This window comes from Pogoniulus pusillus, chromosome 12 (assembly GCF_015220805.1).
Source record: "Pogoniulus pusillus isolate bPogPus1 chromosome 12, bPogPus1.pri, whole genome shotgun sequence".
Taxonomy (NCBI): Eukaryota; Metazoa; Chordata; class Aves; order Piciformes; family Lybiidae; genus Pogoniulus; species Pogoniulus pusillus.
In genome coordinates this window covers 1,794,957-1,814,262 of record NC_087275.1, presented here as the reverse complement: position 1 = coordinate 1,814,262, position 19,306 = coordinate 1,794,957, and the positions used below count along the sequence as shown (strand labels likewise).

Below are 19,306 nucleotides of genomic sequence, written 5' to 3'. Positions count from 1 at the left end.
ACTTGCAGATACAGCTCTTTTCGCAATGCCCTTTCAGCCTGAGATCGTATCTGAAGCCGTCCTCATCTCCTTGCCTCTCAGCTACCACGATTAACCATTTGCGCTGCTCCTTGCCGATTTGAACGCTTAACAGTTAAACAAAGTATGGCTAGACATGCCCACTTCAGCTGGGAGCGGCTCTTCCCAGCCGCTCGTCGTGACCCTCCACCGTTAACCCGTTGCGATCTCTGCTCCACCACAACCCACCCCCCCGCCGCAGCAGCAGCCGCAACACCCCACCCCCACAGCCCAGCCAAAGGCAGGGAGCAGGAGCCTCGGACGCCCTGCACCATTCACCATGCCTGGCCAGAGCCCGGGGGGGGCGCGGCGCAAGCCAAGCCGCTCCGCTGCCCGCCGGGCGCCCCCGTGCGCAAGCGCTGCGCCCCCTCCCCCCGCACAGCGGCGCGCGGGCCCGCACGGGGGGAGCCCAACTGACAGCGCCGCGCGGGGCACCGCGGCTCGCGCGCTAACGAACCCCGCGCACGGGCGCATGCGCGGTGCCGCCAGACAGCTGCCCTCGGGAGGGGGGAGGAGAGCGGGAGAGGCGGCCCGCTCCGCGCACGCGCAGCGCCGGGGCCGGCGCCGGACGGGAAAGCTGCCGGAGAGAACGGAGGAGGAGGGGAAAGAGGGAGGGAGAGAGCGTGCGCAGGCGCAGATCGGGGCCGCGGCGCCGTCGGTTGGCGCAGGCGCGGCAGGGCGGCGGGGGGAGGGGCGCGGCTGGGGGAGGGGAGGGGAGGAGGCGGGGGGGCCGGCGGCGGGGGAGGGCTTATCGGGCGGCCGATTTTGGTTAAAATATTCAAAATGGCGGACGGAGGAGCAGCGAGTCAAGATGAGAGTTCGGCGGCGGCGGTGGCGGCAGCGGCAGGTAATCATTACTGCATTTTACATATTCATATTCATACTCGCACACGCGGCCCCCCCGCCGCTCGCCCGCCCCGCTTAGCATAATTTATTAGTACTCAGGATTATTATAATTAACGGCACAGGAGGGAGCGGGGAGGGGGGGGGGAGAAGGAAAGCAGCCTCCCCGTGCGGGGAAACACACACACACATATACACACACACACACACACGCTCCCTCCCTCGCCCGCTCGCTCCCTCACACGGAGTCGCACTCGCACCCGGCCGCACGCCGGGGCACCGGCGCCGGGGCAGGCACCGGGGCGATGGGGGGCGGTGGTGCGGGCGGCGGCGGCCGCGCAACGGAGAGGCGGTGGGGTTGGGGTGGAGAGGCGGTGGGGGCTGGGGTGTGGGGGGGGTGGCGGAGCCAGGAGAGGGCAGGCATACCCGCACCCAAAAGCAGTCGGAGGTAGCTAGCCGCCACCCGGCCAGGCTCCCCCCCGGCCTGCACGCCCACAATAAAAGCCGCTTTACATATTCATGGCGCGGGGGGGGAGGGGGGGAATGCTGCTGGAGCGGTCCCGGAGGAGGTCGGGGGATTGGGCATGGCCCGCCGGACTTGGGGGAAGCGAATGCCCCCCCCCCCAAGTAGGGCAGGGTCTCCCTGCCGGCACGGCGGCGGCAGGACGGAGGGGGCAGAGGTGCTGGCCCCTCAGTGTGTTCGGGTGAAGGAGAAAGACTTGGTTTCCTCATCTCTCCTCTTATTAACCCCCGCGCCCTCCCCCGAATGCCCCCCCCGCCATCCCCCGCAGCCAGGGTTATTTCCCCAGAGCCTGGGGCCTGTAGGCATAGGGTGGATGGGTGCGGATGGCCTCGGGGAGGGGTGGGACGAGAGCGTGGTTTGGCTTTTTATTTGAAGCTCCCCGTACCCCATAAAGGGCAGGTTCACTGGGGGGTGACTTGGGGGGTGTGTGGGCAAAGTTCCTCCGGGGCCCCCTCCCATGGGAGCGGCCGCGTGTTTGCACCCCCAGAGGCTGGGTTCACCCCGGCAGTATTTGCCCTCCTCCCTCCTTGCCATCCTGCTTCCACAGCCCCGAGGGCATGCGGGGAGCAGGATGCTGTGGTTCCGGGGCAAGCCCCTTGGTTGCCAGGCACCGCACCCGTGCCCTGGGTGCCCGGGCAGGGGCGGATGGTGGTGCCGGCAGCCCCGGTGGGCTGGCGCTGTGGGGGTGCGGGTCCCGTCTCTCTCCCTCGCTCTCTCTCCCTCGCTCCTTCTCATTTGAATAATGTCTAATTCGGGGAGGTTTATATTATTGAAATGGCCGCCTCGCTTTCCCCGCCTCTCATGTTTAGTAATTCAGACCTTTAATAACAGCCACTCAGAGCCCAACGCCGTGTTTATATTTTACATTCGCCCCATGTGCTTTTGTGGTTCAGCATGATTCTTCTTTCTCTCTCTCTCTTGCTTTTTTTAAATTTTCTTGGCAACATACAGGGCCCCAAGATCAAACACAGGCTGTGTGAGGAGCGGAGGGGGGAGAGCTAGGCCCTGGCTCCTTTGGCAGGCGCCTAGGCCTCACTCTGCTGCTTGATTTATTTACTAATAACCAAAATGACCCCCCCCCCACCTCCACTCCACCTCTGCCAGCAAAAACAAAACCCTCCTGGGGCTTCAACAGCATCAGATCTGCTCACAGATTCTCAAACACTCATGTCTTTTAAATAAGGGCTTATTTTTAATTTATAGCAACTCAAGACTGTAAAGCTGTTCTTTCATATCAGCTTTTCAGAGGCTTGGGCATTTTTGGTCCCTTTGTCCTTGATTCTTTTCCTTAAAGGAGAGTTGTTTCTAATTTACGTTTTCTGGCATCAAGAGAGCTATAGAAGGCGCACTCAAAATCTGAACAGCTTTCCTCTTCCCTCTGAAAACAAACAGAATTGAATACATTGAAGATAATCTTATTCACCTTCGTTTTGCTTAATGTAGATGCAGTTTAACAGTGCAGTGTGTCAGATGCTTTTGTTGCTGCTTGTATCTTTGGCTGTTCTGGGTTGGCTGGCTTTTTTTTTCCTCCTTTCATTTGGATTTGACTTTCAAGACAGAAGATACTACTAGGAAGGCAGTACTGGATTTAGAGAGGAAGATAAGGGTGGGTTTTTTTGTGATTGTGTCGTAAGAACACCAAGTGAAAATTGAAATTAATCCTCTTAAATTGTCTGGAGTAATTAAGTTTTAAACTAGGTATTAGTCTACTTAGAAATAAAACAAATGGATTACTTTGTTAGAAAGAGGCAGTAATTTAAAAAAAGAAAATATTGGTGCAGGGATGGGTTTCAGATAAGACTGCGAAGGTTTTCATTAGTGACCATTGTTTTCACCCTGTGAAGAAAAAGGACCTAACAGCAGGGTACTTCAAAGTAGCGCTGCCAGATTAGCATGTAAACATCTTTGAAACGTGGCTAGGAAGAGGGTGCACATACAAATGCAGACGGTATATTTTGTAGTTTGGTTCTAAATTTAATTTGTCACAAAACACTACTCTGCAGCTAATGAAAAGCATTTTGATTTAAAAAAATAATGACTCAGATTACTTATCCTCTTCCTTCCACCTTGGTGAAGACAGGCCTTGAATTCAAGAGGAAAAAAATGTGTCGAAGTGGTAATGAGACTATTCAGGTGACTGACTGTTTCGCAGACCAGCAGCACAGGGCTGGCCAGACAAAAAGCAGTAATATGATTTCATGCCTTAAATAGCATATGTTTTTGCACTCGCTTCACAAGATGTGGTCAAGCCGATGATGTCATTGGCCAGAGGACAAGGTGCAGTTAATTTGATTTATTGACCTGGGGTGAGGTGTAGCACTGGAACCTTCTCATAGGGAAACCATTTATCTGAGGACAATTTCCTTTATAGCAGCAATTTAACCACTGCTGAGACTGTAGATATTTTATCCAGCATGATAAAAATGTACATTGCATCCTACAAACAAAATTTCATTGCTGACGCTTTAGTAATTTTTATAGAACAGAATAATGGACAGTGGCTTTGTGCAGCCTTATGGCCTAGCTGGGGATTTTATAACTCCAAATTCAGGTATTTACCTCCCCACATACAGATACATACATCTCAAACAGGTATTTGTGTCTGTGTTGTAACTTAAAATTTTACTGGAACGTGATGCGGATAGAAATGTGTCTTCACTAGTGAAGTCCAGAGGCAGCGTGTTAATTGGAAGCCCCTTTTGCCCAAACCCTGGGTGTCGTCCTCACTTGTCTCAGCACCCACCAACTAGTGGGTGAGTGGTAATCTTTGGTCTTGAGTAAGGACGTTTTCTGTTAATCACTGGCGGGTGTCAGATTTTAATCTGCCTCTTGGACTTTATCAGAGGTGGAAGACAGAGTAAAAGAAACTTCTTTTACTTCCCTGTGGACTACCTGTCTGTGGTGAGAGTGGAGGCTTGTGCTCCTGTTGTGCTGCTTCCTAATTCTTACCAGGGAATATGCTCTGTTTTGGCTGTCCTTTCAGCTTTGTTTTTATTAGGGACACAAGGAAGGATTGTTCTTCCCATGAAATAGTTCCACTGTCTGCACAGTTATCAAGATGTCTCTGCCGTTTTTCTCTGTTCTTTTTCAGAACTGACCAAAATTTACTAGTCTAGCTGGCTGAAAAGTAGGCTAAGCAATGTCATTACGTAGCCGTGCTGCCTCACGTGGAGCAGAATTGCAAAGAGGTGTGTCAGTACGGTGATTTCAGAACTAGAGGAGCTAGAACTTATTTCCTCACTTCTAGGAAGAAAGGGGGATGAATCTGAATTTCCCACCCTGCCATTGTTAGGGGAAAAAAATCTGAGGTTTGTCATTAAGACTTTCTCAAAGGTTAGCCTGCAGTAGTAATTAGAAGAATAAATGTTAATACTGGCTTCCCGATGCTGGATGTGGGTAGCTTCTGAGTGCTTGTCTTGGCAAGTAATGATGATGGTGTATTGAGGTGCCTTGACAAAATCAGTAAGGTAGCCTTTGACAAAATCTCTCCATTAAACCCAGGAAACACCAATGTATTCTGTGTTGGAGTCTCTTATGTGGTGTGTAGAAGTGTTGTTAATACTTCCGCTCAATTGTAATAACCTGTTCTCGAGAAAAATAGGATTTTGAACACCATTGTCACTTAATCTTTCTCAAATTTCAAGTGCTGAATTCCACGTGTAGAGTAGCACATTTTTGCTGTTTTTTGTTCAGGCTTGCCAGGATGCAAAGAATTTTGGGGCAAACATTTTGTCCGTGCTGTCCAGGATGTTTTTAGTTGATCTGTCATCCAGCTTCTTTCTGTTAAATAGTGTTCATCTTCTTCAAAGATATGTTTGTTTTCTCTCTTGCCTCTGGCAAATTTGTGGTAGCTTTTTTGTGGCGCACAGTAAGTTTTTATTTGCTTTCCTCAAATGTTGTTTTTTGTGGAGTTTAACTTCAAAACAAGTTACAGCATTTTTAATGTGAAAATCTTGTCAGTTAATTTTCTTTTTTTCCTAGCATTATTTTCTATTCCACTCAAACTGTTGTTGCCTGTGGGACAATAATCACGATACTGATAGAGTTGACAATTAGCCAGCCTCTGCTGCTTGTGCTTACTGCTTTTATTATTTTTATCTTGAGAGAATCAGTCACAGTCCTGGCAAATGACTGTCTTTCATGACATGTATTTTCCGTCACAGTGACAAAGCTGTTGTCAAAAGAAGGTGTTGAGCAAAATCAAACATATCACATTTGGGACACTGAAGTCATAGTTCGGGCGTTTAAGCTAGAGCATGAATGAAAGACTACTTCATGTTGCTGGATAGACTTACAGTAGTGGCCGTTTACTACTGCAGAGATTTGCTTCTTTGTTAACAAATTTTCCCACTCCTTTTCCTAATGTGCTACACTGTTGTACGGGGCAGGTTATGTGTGGGATATTTTGGCCCAAGTGTGGAAGAAAACCAAGACTGGTATGGTTCCTTAAATTTAGTGTGTATGAAGCAATCACTTGAATTTCAGTTGAAGCTGTTGGACAATTGCTAATCTGAGGGAAAAAAATACGCATAGATGTATTTTCCTTTCACTAGTTCTTTGCATTAAATTCATTGAATTCTGTGAACAGACCTCACATTGCTTCATGCAGGATGGTTTTTATTTTTAGAAAAGGTAATAACTTAGGATCTCAATATTATTTCATTCCCTACTTTCATATTTCAAAACTAGCTAGAAAATATCCACATTTGTTAACCTTACTATTATAATTTATGAGCTCTGTAGCACATTACTGAGCCTTTGTGGAAGTTTTCTATAGACTGCTACTGACTAATTGGTTTAGTGTTAAAAAAAAACACAGTTGAGTGATGAAGTGTTGGTTTGGTATAGAGAATTTACTGACTTCCAATCCTAGGTTCATCACCAATTTTACTTGCTTTTCTGTTGTGTGATGGGGAATTATAGAGCACATTTTCACAGGGGAGTTGCTGGAGGAATAGTTAGCTAATGTTTTGTAGCATATCTGAAGGTAAGAGTGCTGTGATTCTTCTGCTTTTACATGTAGTCATCCAAGCTTGGGCCTAAGTTAAACTTCACTTAGGATGTTTTACTGCTGGTACAGTTCATGTACTCTCATCAGCGATGAAGGCCTCCTGTTGTAAAGACACAGATTACTGTCAGTTCTAACTACAGGGTGATGTAGATCTGCTGTAGGGTATGCAGTTCAATGACAGTTTAAATCAGCCTGAACTTGTTCTCATCTCCTTGTGTGTTCCTGCCCCCTTCTCTGCACTGGTGCAGATGCTTGCTTGGTTCCTTTGCTGATCTAGTTCAGGGAATTACACTAGCAGAAAACAAGCCTTGCCAAAAATAATGAATAGCTTTTTTGTTGGTTTAGCTCTCTGAACTGACTTACAATGAGATTAGACAAATAGCAGGACCAATCAAGAAAGGGAACAAGAAGCACACATGTTGACCCGAGTCTTCTCATAATTTCATTCTCTCTGATGGCTTTCCTGTTGGCATACACAGGGAGTCAGTCATGCTGTCAGCCATGTGATCCTACCACTTACTTGGCACCAGTCCTAGCACTTACTAGTTTCCACGATGCTCTATCTTAGCTTGCTAACCTATTGGAAAACTAGCCCCAGATCATTTTAGATCTTCATTCTGTGAGTCGACATTCTCTCAGCAAAGGCCTTGAAATACAAGAGAGAGGGCAGAAACTCGAGTGGAAGTGGAGAAAGGGGAAAGAAGAAAAATAAATGAAGCCTCCTCTTTTCAGAAGCCACAGCTGTATTGTATAGCTTTGCTTTTAGGTTGGCATAAGCCACTGTGAAACTACAGTTGATTGAGTTGGTGAACTCAAGTTGATCTAAAATGGTGCAGGCTGAAGTGATGAGAATGTATGGCCATGGGCACAACGTTGAATGTCCTGTTCTAGCAACAGGCTGTACCTAGATCATTGAAGCCAGTGATAAAATTGCACCCAGGTAAAAGAGTAGCTTAGAAACCAGCAGATGATGAAAATTTAGCATGGTTTGTGCAGTCGTAGATGTGATTGCATTAATGGTAGCCAGAGCAGAAACTCTTAAATAAAATTGTGGATGAGTAGTTGCCATTATTTTAGTGTTGCTTACAGTGAGACATCTCTAAAAGGGCTTAAGCGGGCATACTGACAAAAGTACTTGGGAAATCACTTCTGCTAAATTTTGGGCTGCTATCCCTGTAAAGCAGCCTTTAAAAAAACCCCCAAGCTGCCAAACCTGCAAGATAATGGTCATTTAACACAATCACTCTGGGACAGATTTATCTTTTCTGTAAATCATGATACCGTGACAAGGAAGCTTTTGTTGTAACTTCTGGGAAGAAAAAAAAAACAACAAAATAAGATCTGGCTGTTTGGAAATGAAGGAGCATATATGACACATTTGACACTATAACAAGACATGTAATTTTGGAAAAGGAAGATAAGAACTTATAATTTACTAAAATATTAAATACAGTTGATGGCTAAAAACTAAGTATAGAATAAACTTGTTGAATCAGGCTGGAGATGCGGCTTCTTTTTTCGCCTCCTTCTCTGTAAAGGCTGGTAGGAAGTCACCGTCATCTTTGCAGTGAGCTTCTTCGCTACTTCGTCTCTTTGTCCCTTTGATTCAGTTTTATTTGAAATATACCATGTGACTTAGTAATTTGTGCCTGACCATACCAGTGTGAAGTTGTGGCTTTACACTGCTTGGATGTAGCTGAGAGGAGGGGAAGTATACAGTGAACACAGGTAGGAATGACTCAGCTGTTTGAATCAGTCACATCTACATTATTAGTTGGTACAGTCTACTAAATAAGAAAGGAGATTCAAGTTTCTCCCAGCAATTCCATTGCAAATATGCCTTTCTAATTATTCATGATTTTGCTTCTTATCTGCTTATGTTTAGTATGTTATCACTTTCTAATTTTCAAGTGCAGGATTAAATAGGTATTTGAGTTTGATTATTCCTGAGGTTCCAGAAATACGGATATGCCAGGAGATGTTACCTCCCCTCCCTACCAACTCCTCTAGGAGTGTTTCTCACCAGTGCTCAAGTCCAATACATACACACACACCTGCATGCATACTCGTTTGGGAAAAAGTATCAGAAAGCTGCAATTGGGGACATTTTTTTTTCTATCTCTGCTTGTAACAGCAGAAGACATTACTGCTTCTGTCTTGGAATTCTTGTTCCTCTGCATCTCCTTGTGGGTCTACCCATTTGGGTGCTGTCTAATCCATTTCAGCTAAGATTAGCTGCGTTAGTAAAGACTGCAGTCTAAGCTGTGCTAAAGTAGCCCAGATAATTCTGATTGAAATCTGTGAGTGAGAGATTGTATGAATTGTTTTGTCATCGTACCTGAGGCTACAGTTCATGTTACACTTAATCTGCTTTAAGGGTGGGCTGCTGCCAACAAGAAGTGGGAACATAAGTGAGTATTGGGCTGTCACTTTCTAGACTATTGTCTGTTTTGACAGCGCTTGTGTAAAACTGTGTCCTAGCTTCTGGCAGAAATGGGTTGGGATTGTGTGGAGAAACTGGAGATAGGAAGCCAAAGGGTTCTGGGTGACAGTGTCTGTTCTCAGAAGGATGTGGTCCTTTTCAGGTCTGTTTGGTGTGTTGTCATGGGTTTTTCTCTTTTTTTTTTTTTTTTAGCTGTGTTGAATTTATGTTGAGCTTAAGTTACACAATATAAATTATGACTAGTATTTCCAGTAACTCAAGTGAAGCATGTGATTTACAAGTAATTTTGCTTAAACTGACTTTATTGTAAGATTATCTTTACTTACTGTTCCATTTCAGTCAGAATATAGTTATTTTAGGCAGCTTACGCAAGCTAGCTAAGCTTGAGAACTTGGGAGTAGAACAGCAGAGAACTTAGACTTCTGCATATTTATTTGGTTTGAGATCTTGCAGCTTCTGACTTCGACTCAGTCACACTGTCTCACACAGGAAGTTGTTTGAATCACATCACTGCTTACTTTTACCCAACTGATATTTTACTGCCAACATAATTCCACTCTGGTTAGGATGGGTATGCCAAAGTAAGGAAGAGACCATCAGCTGCCAGGCTGCACTATCACCTATCAGAATTTGACAACCAGTGCCTTAGGAAAAAATGTGTTGAAGTAGCAGCTGTTGTAGGGCAAACCTTTTGTCAAAGCTCTCAAATGAGGACGCATTGTAGAAAAGTATAAACTAGAAACCTGATCATTTTCTGAAGTTGGTTTGACCTTGTTTTGCGAAAAAACATGGGTCTTTTAAAGTTGCAGATTTTTTTCATGGATCTTAAACTAACCCTTGCTGCTTACTCTCTCTTTGTTTTGTACAAGTATGTTAACTTGTACGAAGAAGAGCTAAGCAGTCTGTTGTGTGTTGTTGTTCATCTCTGGCTCACACAAGTGCCAAGCTGAAAATTCTTGGCATTTAGGAATGTAATCAAAGGAACTGTCCCTGTGCTTGCTCTCTTTTTACGCTCTCTCCTAATTGGCTGGTGTTGGGTCTGGTGTTGGAGGAGGGTCAGGTAGATCTTTGATCAGAGTCAGTATGGGTGATTTTAATATTCTCTTTCGAACAAAGCAAGCACCTTCTCACTTACTTCTCAGTCCATGATAAGTTTTGCATGTAGCTCTCTTTCATTAGGCTGAAGTGCTCAGGAGTACCCTAAAAGTCCAGGGAAGATAATGTTCCTTCTCAGCCCTGCAGATTTCCGGCTCTGGGAAACAATTAGGGAATTGCTTTAAGGGTTTTCCTACTAATCTCTGAATCTCCGGAGAACCGAAAGCTTCTTTTACTCTTAAAACTTGTGAAGATAAGGGAAGAGGGGTGCTGAAAATTCATCCTCTCTTACTACTGTGTAGGAAAGAACCACAACTGAACAGCTTCTCAGCTCCTCAAGACTCATTGAGGATCTTGAGTAGTGTGTTTTGAGAATTATGCTACAAACAGGGACTGCAGAAAGCTCTATAACTTTTGAGATGATTTTATTCCAGGACTACACCTTTTCTTAATACAGTGGGAGGCAAAGGCATTGTAAAACTACCTCCTCTCACTTATGACAGATAAAAATGCTTTGTCTCATGGTAATGTGATTTTATTTGGTTTGGAACCTAGTTGCAACGTGGTTGCACCTTTTGTGGTTCAGCTGGGTGGTACTTGTTCCAAGTGTACCAAGGACTAATTAAAGCCTAGTGCTTTATAACTTCCTGAGACTGTGATTCAGCCATGCCTGAAAAACTACTTCATTAATATCCTTCTCAATATAGTTAAAGTTGAAGTTGGCCCAGACACATATTATAACACAGTTTAATAACATCTATAGTAAACAATTATATCTTCTAAATTTAGCTGTTAGTTTCTAACACTGTATTTAAGTGGTTATACACTTCAGCTTTCTGTAATTGTGGAAAGCATTTGCTATATGGAAGTTTGAATAAAGGTATAAAGAGTTAGAGTAATTGTTTGGTATCTTAAATCCCCTAGCCTTTTCCAGCTTAGTTTGGTTGGAGAGAGAGCTGAAGGACCGGTGGTGATTCATTGTTATGTGTCTAGTCATGTTTGCAAGTGTTGTAGGGCACCTCTAAAGATCCTAGCAGAAAAAAAATTCAGTTATTGCTTCTGTTATAAATTAATGATACAGGAGAAAATATCATGTTCAAAGGTTGGCCAGCAGTGAAAACTTCTCATTCCCCTGTCTAATATTAACACAAGCAAAAGTTAGTTTTAACAGAAGTACTGTTGGGGAAAACCTATTTCAACAACTTAATTTAAAGTTATATAAAAAGTGCTCTAAAGACTTGAGTGAATGCATAGTTTTCTGTATGCACTGGGAGAAGACACATTAGTTGCTTAAGGGATCAGTTAATCTGTCAGTCTTTCAAAAAGCGAAATAAACTGCAGGCACAGTGGTTTTTTTTCATTACTTATTAAGTAGTGGTTTCATGTTGTGTGATTAGAGATTGAAATGCTGTATTTACTAATGGGGGAAGGAATGTCATTGCCATTTGTTATGTATTTACATCACAAATTGTGTAATAGACAACTGAAGAAATTTATATTCAGAATTGCAGAGAAGTTGAGAATGCTGCATTCCTGATATAACTTGCTTGAGGTTTTATCAACTTGCTGGTTTATTTTTTCTGAGTTTGTGGCAGTTGTATTAACTGACTGTGTTTGCTGTATTAGGATATATGCTTGTGTACAAAAGATATCACCAAAGCCAACATCTGTTCCCAAGACTTTTGAGATTGTGGAAGGTGGCTCATTTCTCCTCAGTGGCAGAGGGTAGATTGACACACTCAACAATTTCTTTAGAATGTGTTGTCTATAGTAGTTTTGCAACTACACACTCAGAAGATTAGTTAAACTGGGCATATTTGTGGCATCGTTGTTCAAGTAGTGAGTGTCAATTCTTGGTTGTGTGAAGTAGTATTAGGAGATCATTGAAGATGGAACTGTGGTATATAGCTGTCTACTAATTGTATCTGAAACTCTTCATTTATTGTTTATTGGTACTTTCAGTCTCTGATGCTCATTTGCATGGACAGTTGAGAGTGGGAACTGGAAAAGCAGATTACACCAGTTCTCCTGTCTCTGGGTTTTGATGTAATTAGTGTACTTGTGGTAACAGAGAGAGCATCCAACGAAGGCACAAAACCAGTGTAGAAATGTGGTGCAATTGTTTAATTGGTAGCTGGGACAGTTCTGTTTTCTTAGAAGCTGAAAAAAAGCCGTGCTGAAACTGTTTAGACATATTGACTAATTACATATGGTTGTGTGCAAGTGTTCTCTGCTACAGCAGTAATTTACGACTTGCTCTTTAGGAGCCGTTGAGTTAGCAAATAAGTCTACTTTATACTTCAGTTAATATGGCAAAGTTAGTTTTCAAGTATGTTTTCCTTTGTATGCTTTGTAATATGGAGTGGTTTATTTCAACAAACGTTTGAGATTGCAGTGTTAAGTGTGACATTTGTGCATTTAATACCTAGTCACAAAACTAATTGTGATCTGATAAATTGTCAACTGCTTGTTTTTTTTTTGTTGTTGTTGTTGATAAGGATTTACTTTCCAAAGCTTTTATATTTGTGAATAGCGAGGAGCTGGGAACTGCAGATATTCCTCATGTAAAAGGCTGTTCAGGGGAAAAGCAATGATGATCTACTCTTGGGCTTTTCTTGGAGCCCTGCAGATTTGAGGCATCGCTTTTAGCGAGTGCATGAAAAAACACACGACTGGTGTTTGAAGACCCTGCTGGGACAGTCCCTGAAAGGAGCTGTGGGCTCTAAATGTGGAATAGGTTCTTCATCAATTAGTTCTGCTGCTGTGTGAACAGCTCCAGTTTGACTATCTATCTCACTTGTTGAAATAAAATCTGGAAAACATGGGGTCTTTGTTCTGTGTGGTGGTGGCTTTTGCATGTGTGTGGGGTGGGTTGGTGTTTTTGTTTTGGGCTTATTTTTTGAAATTTTGCCCCCTTTCATTTCTGAAAAGAGGTTTGTTGTATAGGACTGCACTCATATGCATAGGAGAGGAAAGCACAAAGAGAAGAATTACTCTACTGGAAAAACTGTGGAACACTGGAAGAAAAAAAAATTCAATTAGACTCTTTTTATCACATGTATACTTTTATCAGACCTTTTTATGTCTGCCTAAGTGTGTAAAAATTCTCGCATCAGGTGAACAAAACAAGAGGTATTGAAAAGGCAATTTACTTACAGTAATATCTTATTTCCTGTGTTGCTGACTAGATTTGTGTTTGAATAAGAACATTTCTTTTGTGGCAGCACAGGTGCTCCTTGATTCTGCGGTGAAGGCAGTATTCTGTGCTTGATACTAGCTAGTTGCCAAGGCAACAATTATGATGTCATGAATTCACTATGGTGACTTCACTGCAGTGTATTTTATCTTTATTCTCAATTCTTTTCTGGTGTTGCTAGCAAACCAAGAAGCATCTATGTGTGGTACTGTGACTTGTTTATTATGTGATAACTATGAATAATGCAATCCAGTTCTCTTTCAAAGTAAACCTAATTGCTGCTTACCTTGAAGTGTACCCCCACAGTCTGGGAAACTGAGACCTTGCATTTTTATTTGTCTGAACCTGTTTCAGTTGTACTAGCACAAAGTTTGCTGGTGAGAATCAAGAATATTTTTTTTTTCATCTTTCAGATTTAGTTCTTTGCAATCAAGAGAAATGTGTGTGCCTTTAAAACTGAAAATATGAGAGGAGCAGTGTCCTGTTATTTCTCTTCTCCCAGAATAATTTGTTCAATTCTAGCTCACCTTTCTCAGTCTGGTTCTTTTCTGAAGCAGGTGAAATGCTTTTTTAGTCTCTTTTCAAGGGATTCTTGACCTGCAAATTGTACCAGGAAACTTCCTGCCCATCAGCGTTTGGAAACGGTCATCTGTTTTCTGCTCCCTGAGAATGTACGTGTTCCACTGACTTGTGCACCCATTTTGCAGGTAGCAGTGCTGGCTCTTCAGTGCATGCTCTTAAGGCCCTGTCCTTCACTGCCTTCTGATAGTCATAGAAGTATTTAGTGTTCTTCCAAATTTAGCCCAAGTAAAAATGCCAATGAAAACACTGAGTTTAACTGCATTTCTTTTGTTGACATAACTGTGTGTCTGTTCAGAGCTGAATTTATTCGTGTAACTCAAAGGTTGCCTGAGACTTTTGGGCTGTCTGACTTAACATTATCAGGGAATAGCACAAAGTATGTTAAAGTGGTATGCCATGTATTTGTTTTGTAAGTAGTTTGGTTTTTGTTCTTCACCTTTGGCTTAGTTTGACAAAGGTAGTTTCTGTGCAATACGGTAGGGCCTATAAGTGTGCTGAAAGCCTTTCTTATAACTGGTTTCTTCCAGTGACTTACTGCTGCAGTCATCATTTGCATTAAATTGTATTAAGGCATTTAGATTAATTTAGAATTTTTCTTCTTATGAAGAGAGATTTGGAAAGTGCAGACTAAGAAGTTGGAGGATGCCATGGACTGTGTAAGATGAAAAGCGTAACAAGAATAAAAGTTGCAGTTGTCTTCACATGGAGTAATATTTTTTTTTGCAGAGCCTGTCATGTGTGATAAGCATGTTGTGGAAGCTGAATTCTGGCATGTGGCAGCTAGAGTTAACAATGTGATAGATGCTTTTGTTAATGAGCTACTAACGGAACAAACGGCAAAATACTGTTGTAGTTCTCATAACCTAAGTGCAGTCTTGTGCTTGTGCTAGTTTGCTGGTAACAGCCATGCTTGGAATTAGTAACTTTTCTTTAGTTGCTGTAACTGTGGTATTGGTGGGGGTAGCTTGTGCTAAATTCTCTAAATACTTATTTCAAAACAGTTAAATATTCTTATTGTACTGTTTATAAGTGCTCTAATTTTACTGTGTTTTACCATGTGCCCATGCACATGTGGGGGTTATTTAAGAGTGCTGGTGTGATTTTATTCTTAAAGCTTATGATCTTTAGACTAGGTTTGTGTGATGCTCAAGATAGCCTTTTGGAATTTTTTTTTCCTATTAATTTCTAAATACTTAAGATTTTTTAAAAACTTACAGATTTCCAAGATTTGTTGTACAGGTTGCTAGAGAGCCTCACCAAGACTCACTTTTCCCCAAAAATTTTGAAACGGGTGATCTTTCAAGGTCTTTTGCAACCTGAGCTAGTCTAGAAATCTAGAAGGTGTTGGAAGGAGTAACACTTTCCTTAATGTCAAACAGACATAACTGTGCATGAAAAACAGCTAACTCAAAATTAACTTTTAGTCATATGAAGATTAGAGCATTCAATTCTGAGCAGTGTTTATATGGACGAGTGTTGCATTTAGAAATAGGGCAGTTAATACCAGACCGAACATTTATGGAATTTAAAGCTTTGAACTGCAGGTGTCTTGGTAGTGCAAATTCTTCTGAAGAAATAAAAGGGGAGTGTACAAGGTTTTTTTTGAATGCTTAGAACAAGTGAATCACCTCTACAAAAGTTCAGTGACTAAAAAGGAGAAAGCAAAGAAGTTTTACTGTGTGAGTCCCTAACTCTCTTGCGAATGGATGGACACAGCCTATCAGCAGTACACACATAAAAAAGGAACCTGCTGCAGTTTCTTCAAAGTTGAAGAGAATGGAATGGCAGAATGGAGGGAGAGACAACCACAAAAACCCACTACCTTCTTCAACAACCATCTTTTAGATTTTTTAAATGAAGCACCTTAAACTTTCAGTACTTCTTCTATTCCACTCAAACTTCTTCCCTGAGAGCCAGTTGTGTTCTTGCTCACTGCGACTCGAGCTAATTGGAATTGCCTCAGTTAATGCTGTCACTTCTACTTTAAAATTTAGCATAAAACCAAATCAGTACATTAGTTGCTACTTCATATTACAGGTTTCCACATGCTTTGTTTATAGAGAGAGGCAAGAATCTATCATGGAAGTTATTACTGATACAGGTGTTTGCGTAAGAGAATGACAGTATTGGTGAAAGTACAGCAAAATACAGGGGCTAAGACTGATAGTGTTCTGATATCTTTTTTTGGCTGCAGCTTTGCAAACATTTTCTCCAGGTCAGCAGCTTCAACAGGAGCTCACTGGAAAGAGTTAAAGTACTTGGATGGGTCACTTTGCAGCGCCTACCAGAATATAAGCATGTGAGATAGGAGCTAACAGTAGAGGCTTGAAGGGCTGCTTGCTACTGTAGTTCCCTATAGTATCAAGGAGTTAGGAGACTGGAGATGTTGGAGAGGTCTTTCAGGGATGGTACCTGATGAAAAGCTGAGCTTCTAAACTTGGTCCTGTTCGTAGGGTCCTTCTGACCAATAGGTTGTCTCGGTCACATCACAACATTTCAGTCATCTGTCATCATTCTGAATATCAGGTCACCTAGCTCACCAATCGTTTGCTGCTTCCAGTCTACTGGGGACAGCTGTGAACAGCATCACAGGTAGAAAACCTTTGTATATATGGCCTGTCCTGTATGGCCTGTCCTCTAACAAAAATGCTGTCTTTAGAGGGCAGGGTTTTATTTGCTTCATAAAATTGCTATGTACCTTGTAAAGACCTGTATAGAAAACTGTACATATCCTTTCAAAGAAGCAAGTATTTGAAATGGAATGCTTTGAAAGTAATCAGGAGAATTTTCATCAGTACAGGGGTGCTGGGCTTAACAAGCATGTATTCAAGATGTTGTGGATGAGCTTTGGAGAAAGGAGCTTTCATATTAAGTGGAAGCCACATGAAAACCTTTATGACAAATTTGTAAACGGAGATGGTGATTTCCCCCCTACCCCCCAGGTCCATGATTGGGAGCAATGTGGGATGCTGGAGTGACATGGTTATCTTGGCCTCAGCAGGCTGCCTAGCTCCCTTTTTCTGCAGCTCTGATGCAGATTACCCAGCAGTCCTTGTGCTTTGCTATGATCAAACGATATAGCCCTCTCAGAAAAATGTGCTACTCAAAGCTCTGTGTGGCTCCTGTAGCCAACTTGATCTATACAATGGGAAATAGGAAAGCCTCCTTTATCTGATTAACCAGCCGACTTTGGCATGAAATCTCCTTTTTAATATCAACTTGCTGTAAGTGCTATGACAATAAAAATGCCTTTTTTTCCCCATCTTGTTGGGAAAGCAAAAAAATTTGACACTTCCTCATTTTATGTATTACTGCCAGAGTGTTCTGTGATATTCTTTGAGTTTGATCATCAGAAGCGATACCCTGGTTGTACTTAAATCTGTAACTTTTTCACTCACTGTTAGCTGCCAGCATCTGTGCTTCTTGAGGGTGTTTTCAGGATGATCACAACTATTGTTTCTTCTACTTGCTGTGATAAATGAATTGATAATAAAATGAATTAATAAAGTGAATCATACTTCAGCAGTCACCATTAAATTACAGGCATGAAGTAATAATCAGTTTGGGAAATTACTGTACCTGCTTTAGTAGTGAAACATTACATTCCACACGAATCTAGAAATACACCATATTTCCTTTGAAAAATGATTCTTTTTCAGCAGTTCCTTGATAAAGAACTTGCCCCAAACAAGAAAAAGTTTGATGAAGTTGTCTGTATAAATGAAGTAAACATAAGTATGTTTACTTTGTCTTTCCTTTTTTTTTCTTCCCCAAAAAGTTTTATGAATGCGTCCTTAATTTAAACCTACTGAGGCTCCTACTCTACAGTCTTAGATGATGACTCAAGTGGTCAAGTTCAACTTCAATCCCAAGTAGCAGGCATTTAGCAGTGCTTCTCCTTTCGTATCCAGATTAATATGCATAGTAAGCATTAATGAACTTTAGTCTATATTCTGTGTTATTGTAGTGAAAACCACTGGTTATAGCTTTGCATAAGAATGTCCTCTTTAATGATAAGTGATCCAATTTTTTAAAAACATTGCATTCACAGCAAAGTGTGGTAAATGGAGAGAAGGAAAGGTTGCCTCCAGTAAGAAAACAGGTTTATGATCAAACATGTTGCTCTCTTGTTTTGCTTTCTCTAGATGATTTTGGATTTGTGTGACTTTGAAAAGGAGATACTTCCATGACCTTTTGCTTTTTGATGTCTTGCTTAAGATTCTGTCCGTGTTTACCAAATGCAGATGTGTTTCAGTGCTGTGGTGGAGGAAGGATTTGGGGGAAAGGGAGAGGAAGAACGAAGGCAGGGCAATAAGCTATCAGAAAGTGTTTGGAGAAAGATATATCTGTAAAAGAAGAACTCTGTTGCAAAAGAATACTCCACATATTCTTCTTTGTAAATAACACTCCATGTAGGTGAACTTCACATCTGTGTCTGTGGCATAGCAGATACAGAGAGACATTTACCTGGTTGTAATTGCAAAGTATTGAAGTAAATACTTCTTGAGATAAGCCACTTTTTCATCATTCAGTTATCTATTAATACATGTAATTACAGAGCAGTTGGATTAAGTGTAATGTTCCTGTAATGCATCCTCATTATATTAGGCAAAGATTGGCATTTCATCTAGCTCACTAAATTTGTGATGTTTGCATTAGCTTTTGCTTCTCAGCTGGCGCCAGTTGAGTAAGGAAAAAAGCATGACAATTAACACTTTCATGTGTAGATGGCAACAATTAATTATAGAGTGAGGACAATAAACATAGAAGGTTGGTATCTATTCTGAGGAGAAAAATACTGAAGTGTTTAAAAAAGAGTTGTCCACAGCCCTTAGAGGTAAATAGTGCTTTGTGATCCTTTCGGAACCCAAACAGTTCCCTATATGATTTCTAGGGATGATTTCAGCTCTGAGAGCAAATAGGGCATTGTGTATGGCGGGGTATCTTTTCAAGGTAAAGATATTTTCCTTTACCAGCATGTTTTACTGAGTGCACATACATTGTAATAGTTTTGTTCTTTCATTCAGACTAAAACTAAAATTTAGGGAATAAACAGCTCAACTGGTCGACCTGATTTGACAGGTTTCTGCTTTAATTTGTGCAGTGTCTACAACAGGAAGAAGGCATATAAACTTTGCAGAAAGAACATGGATGTCTGATACCAGAACCTTTACTTGAGAACCTCCATTAGATTTACTTCCTTTCTGTATCCGAAAAAGATATCCTGAACAGTTGGCTGTTAAATACTAGTATGATGTGCCACTGCAGAGGCATTTTTCTTTCATATTGCTTTCATGCAATGAGATGCGCATTTTTTCTGTATAAATGAACTCATATTCACTAGTGCAATTGATGAATTCTCCTCTTTTCTTTCTGCTGTAACACTGGCAAGCAGTTCATTTCATCCAGGTGTCAGTGCTTTTAGTTCTGTGATCAGAATTTTCTGATGAGGGGAGAAAACTGTTAAGAACTGGTTTGAAATCACTTCTCAAGTTCCAAAAAGAAAAAATAAAGCAAAACCATCTCAAGATCAGCAGCTGGAGTATTTTATTCTCT

At 42.0% G+C, this 19,306-nt stretch overlaps 1 protein-coding gene across 2 annotated transcripts in view; it reads left to right on the top strand.

The window, feature by feature from the left end:
• Positions 1–816: 816 nt before the first annotated feature.
• Positions 817–19,306, top strand: part of POU2F1 (POU class 2 homeobox 1) — a 134,629-nt gene continuing 116,139 nt past the window's right edge. For both annotated transcript variants that reach the window (XM_064152245.1, XM_064152244.1), the window contains exon 1: positions 817–904. In XM_064152245.1, coding sequence (XP_064008315.1) covers positions 841–904 — 64 coding nt within the window. In that variant the 5' untranslated portion in view covers positions 817–840. The remainder of the gene's footprint in view (positions 905–19,306) is intronic.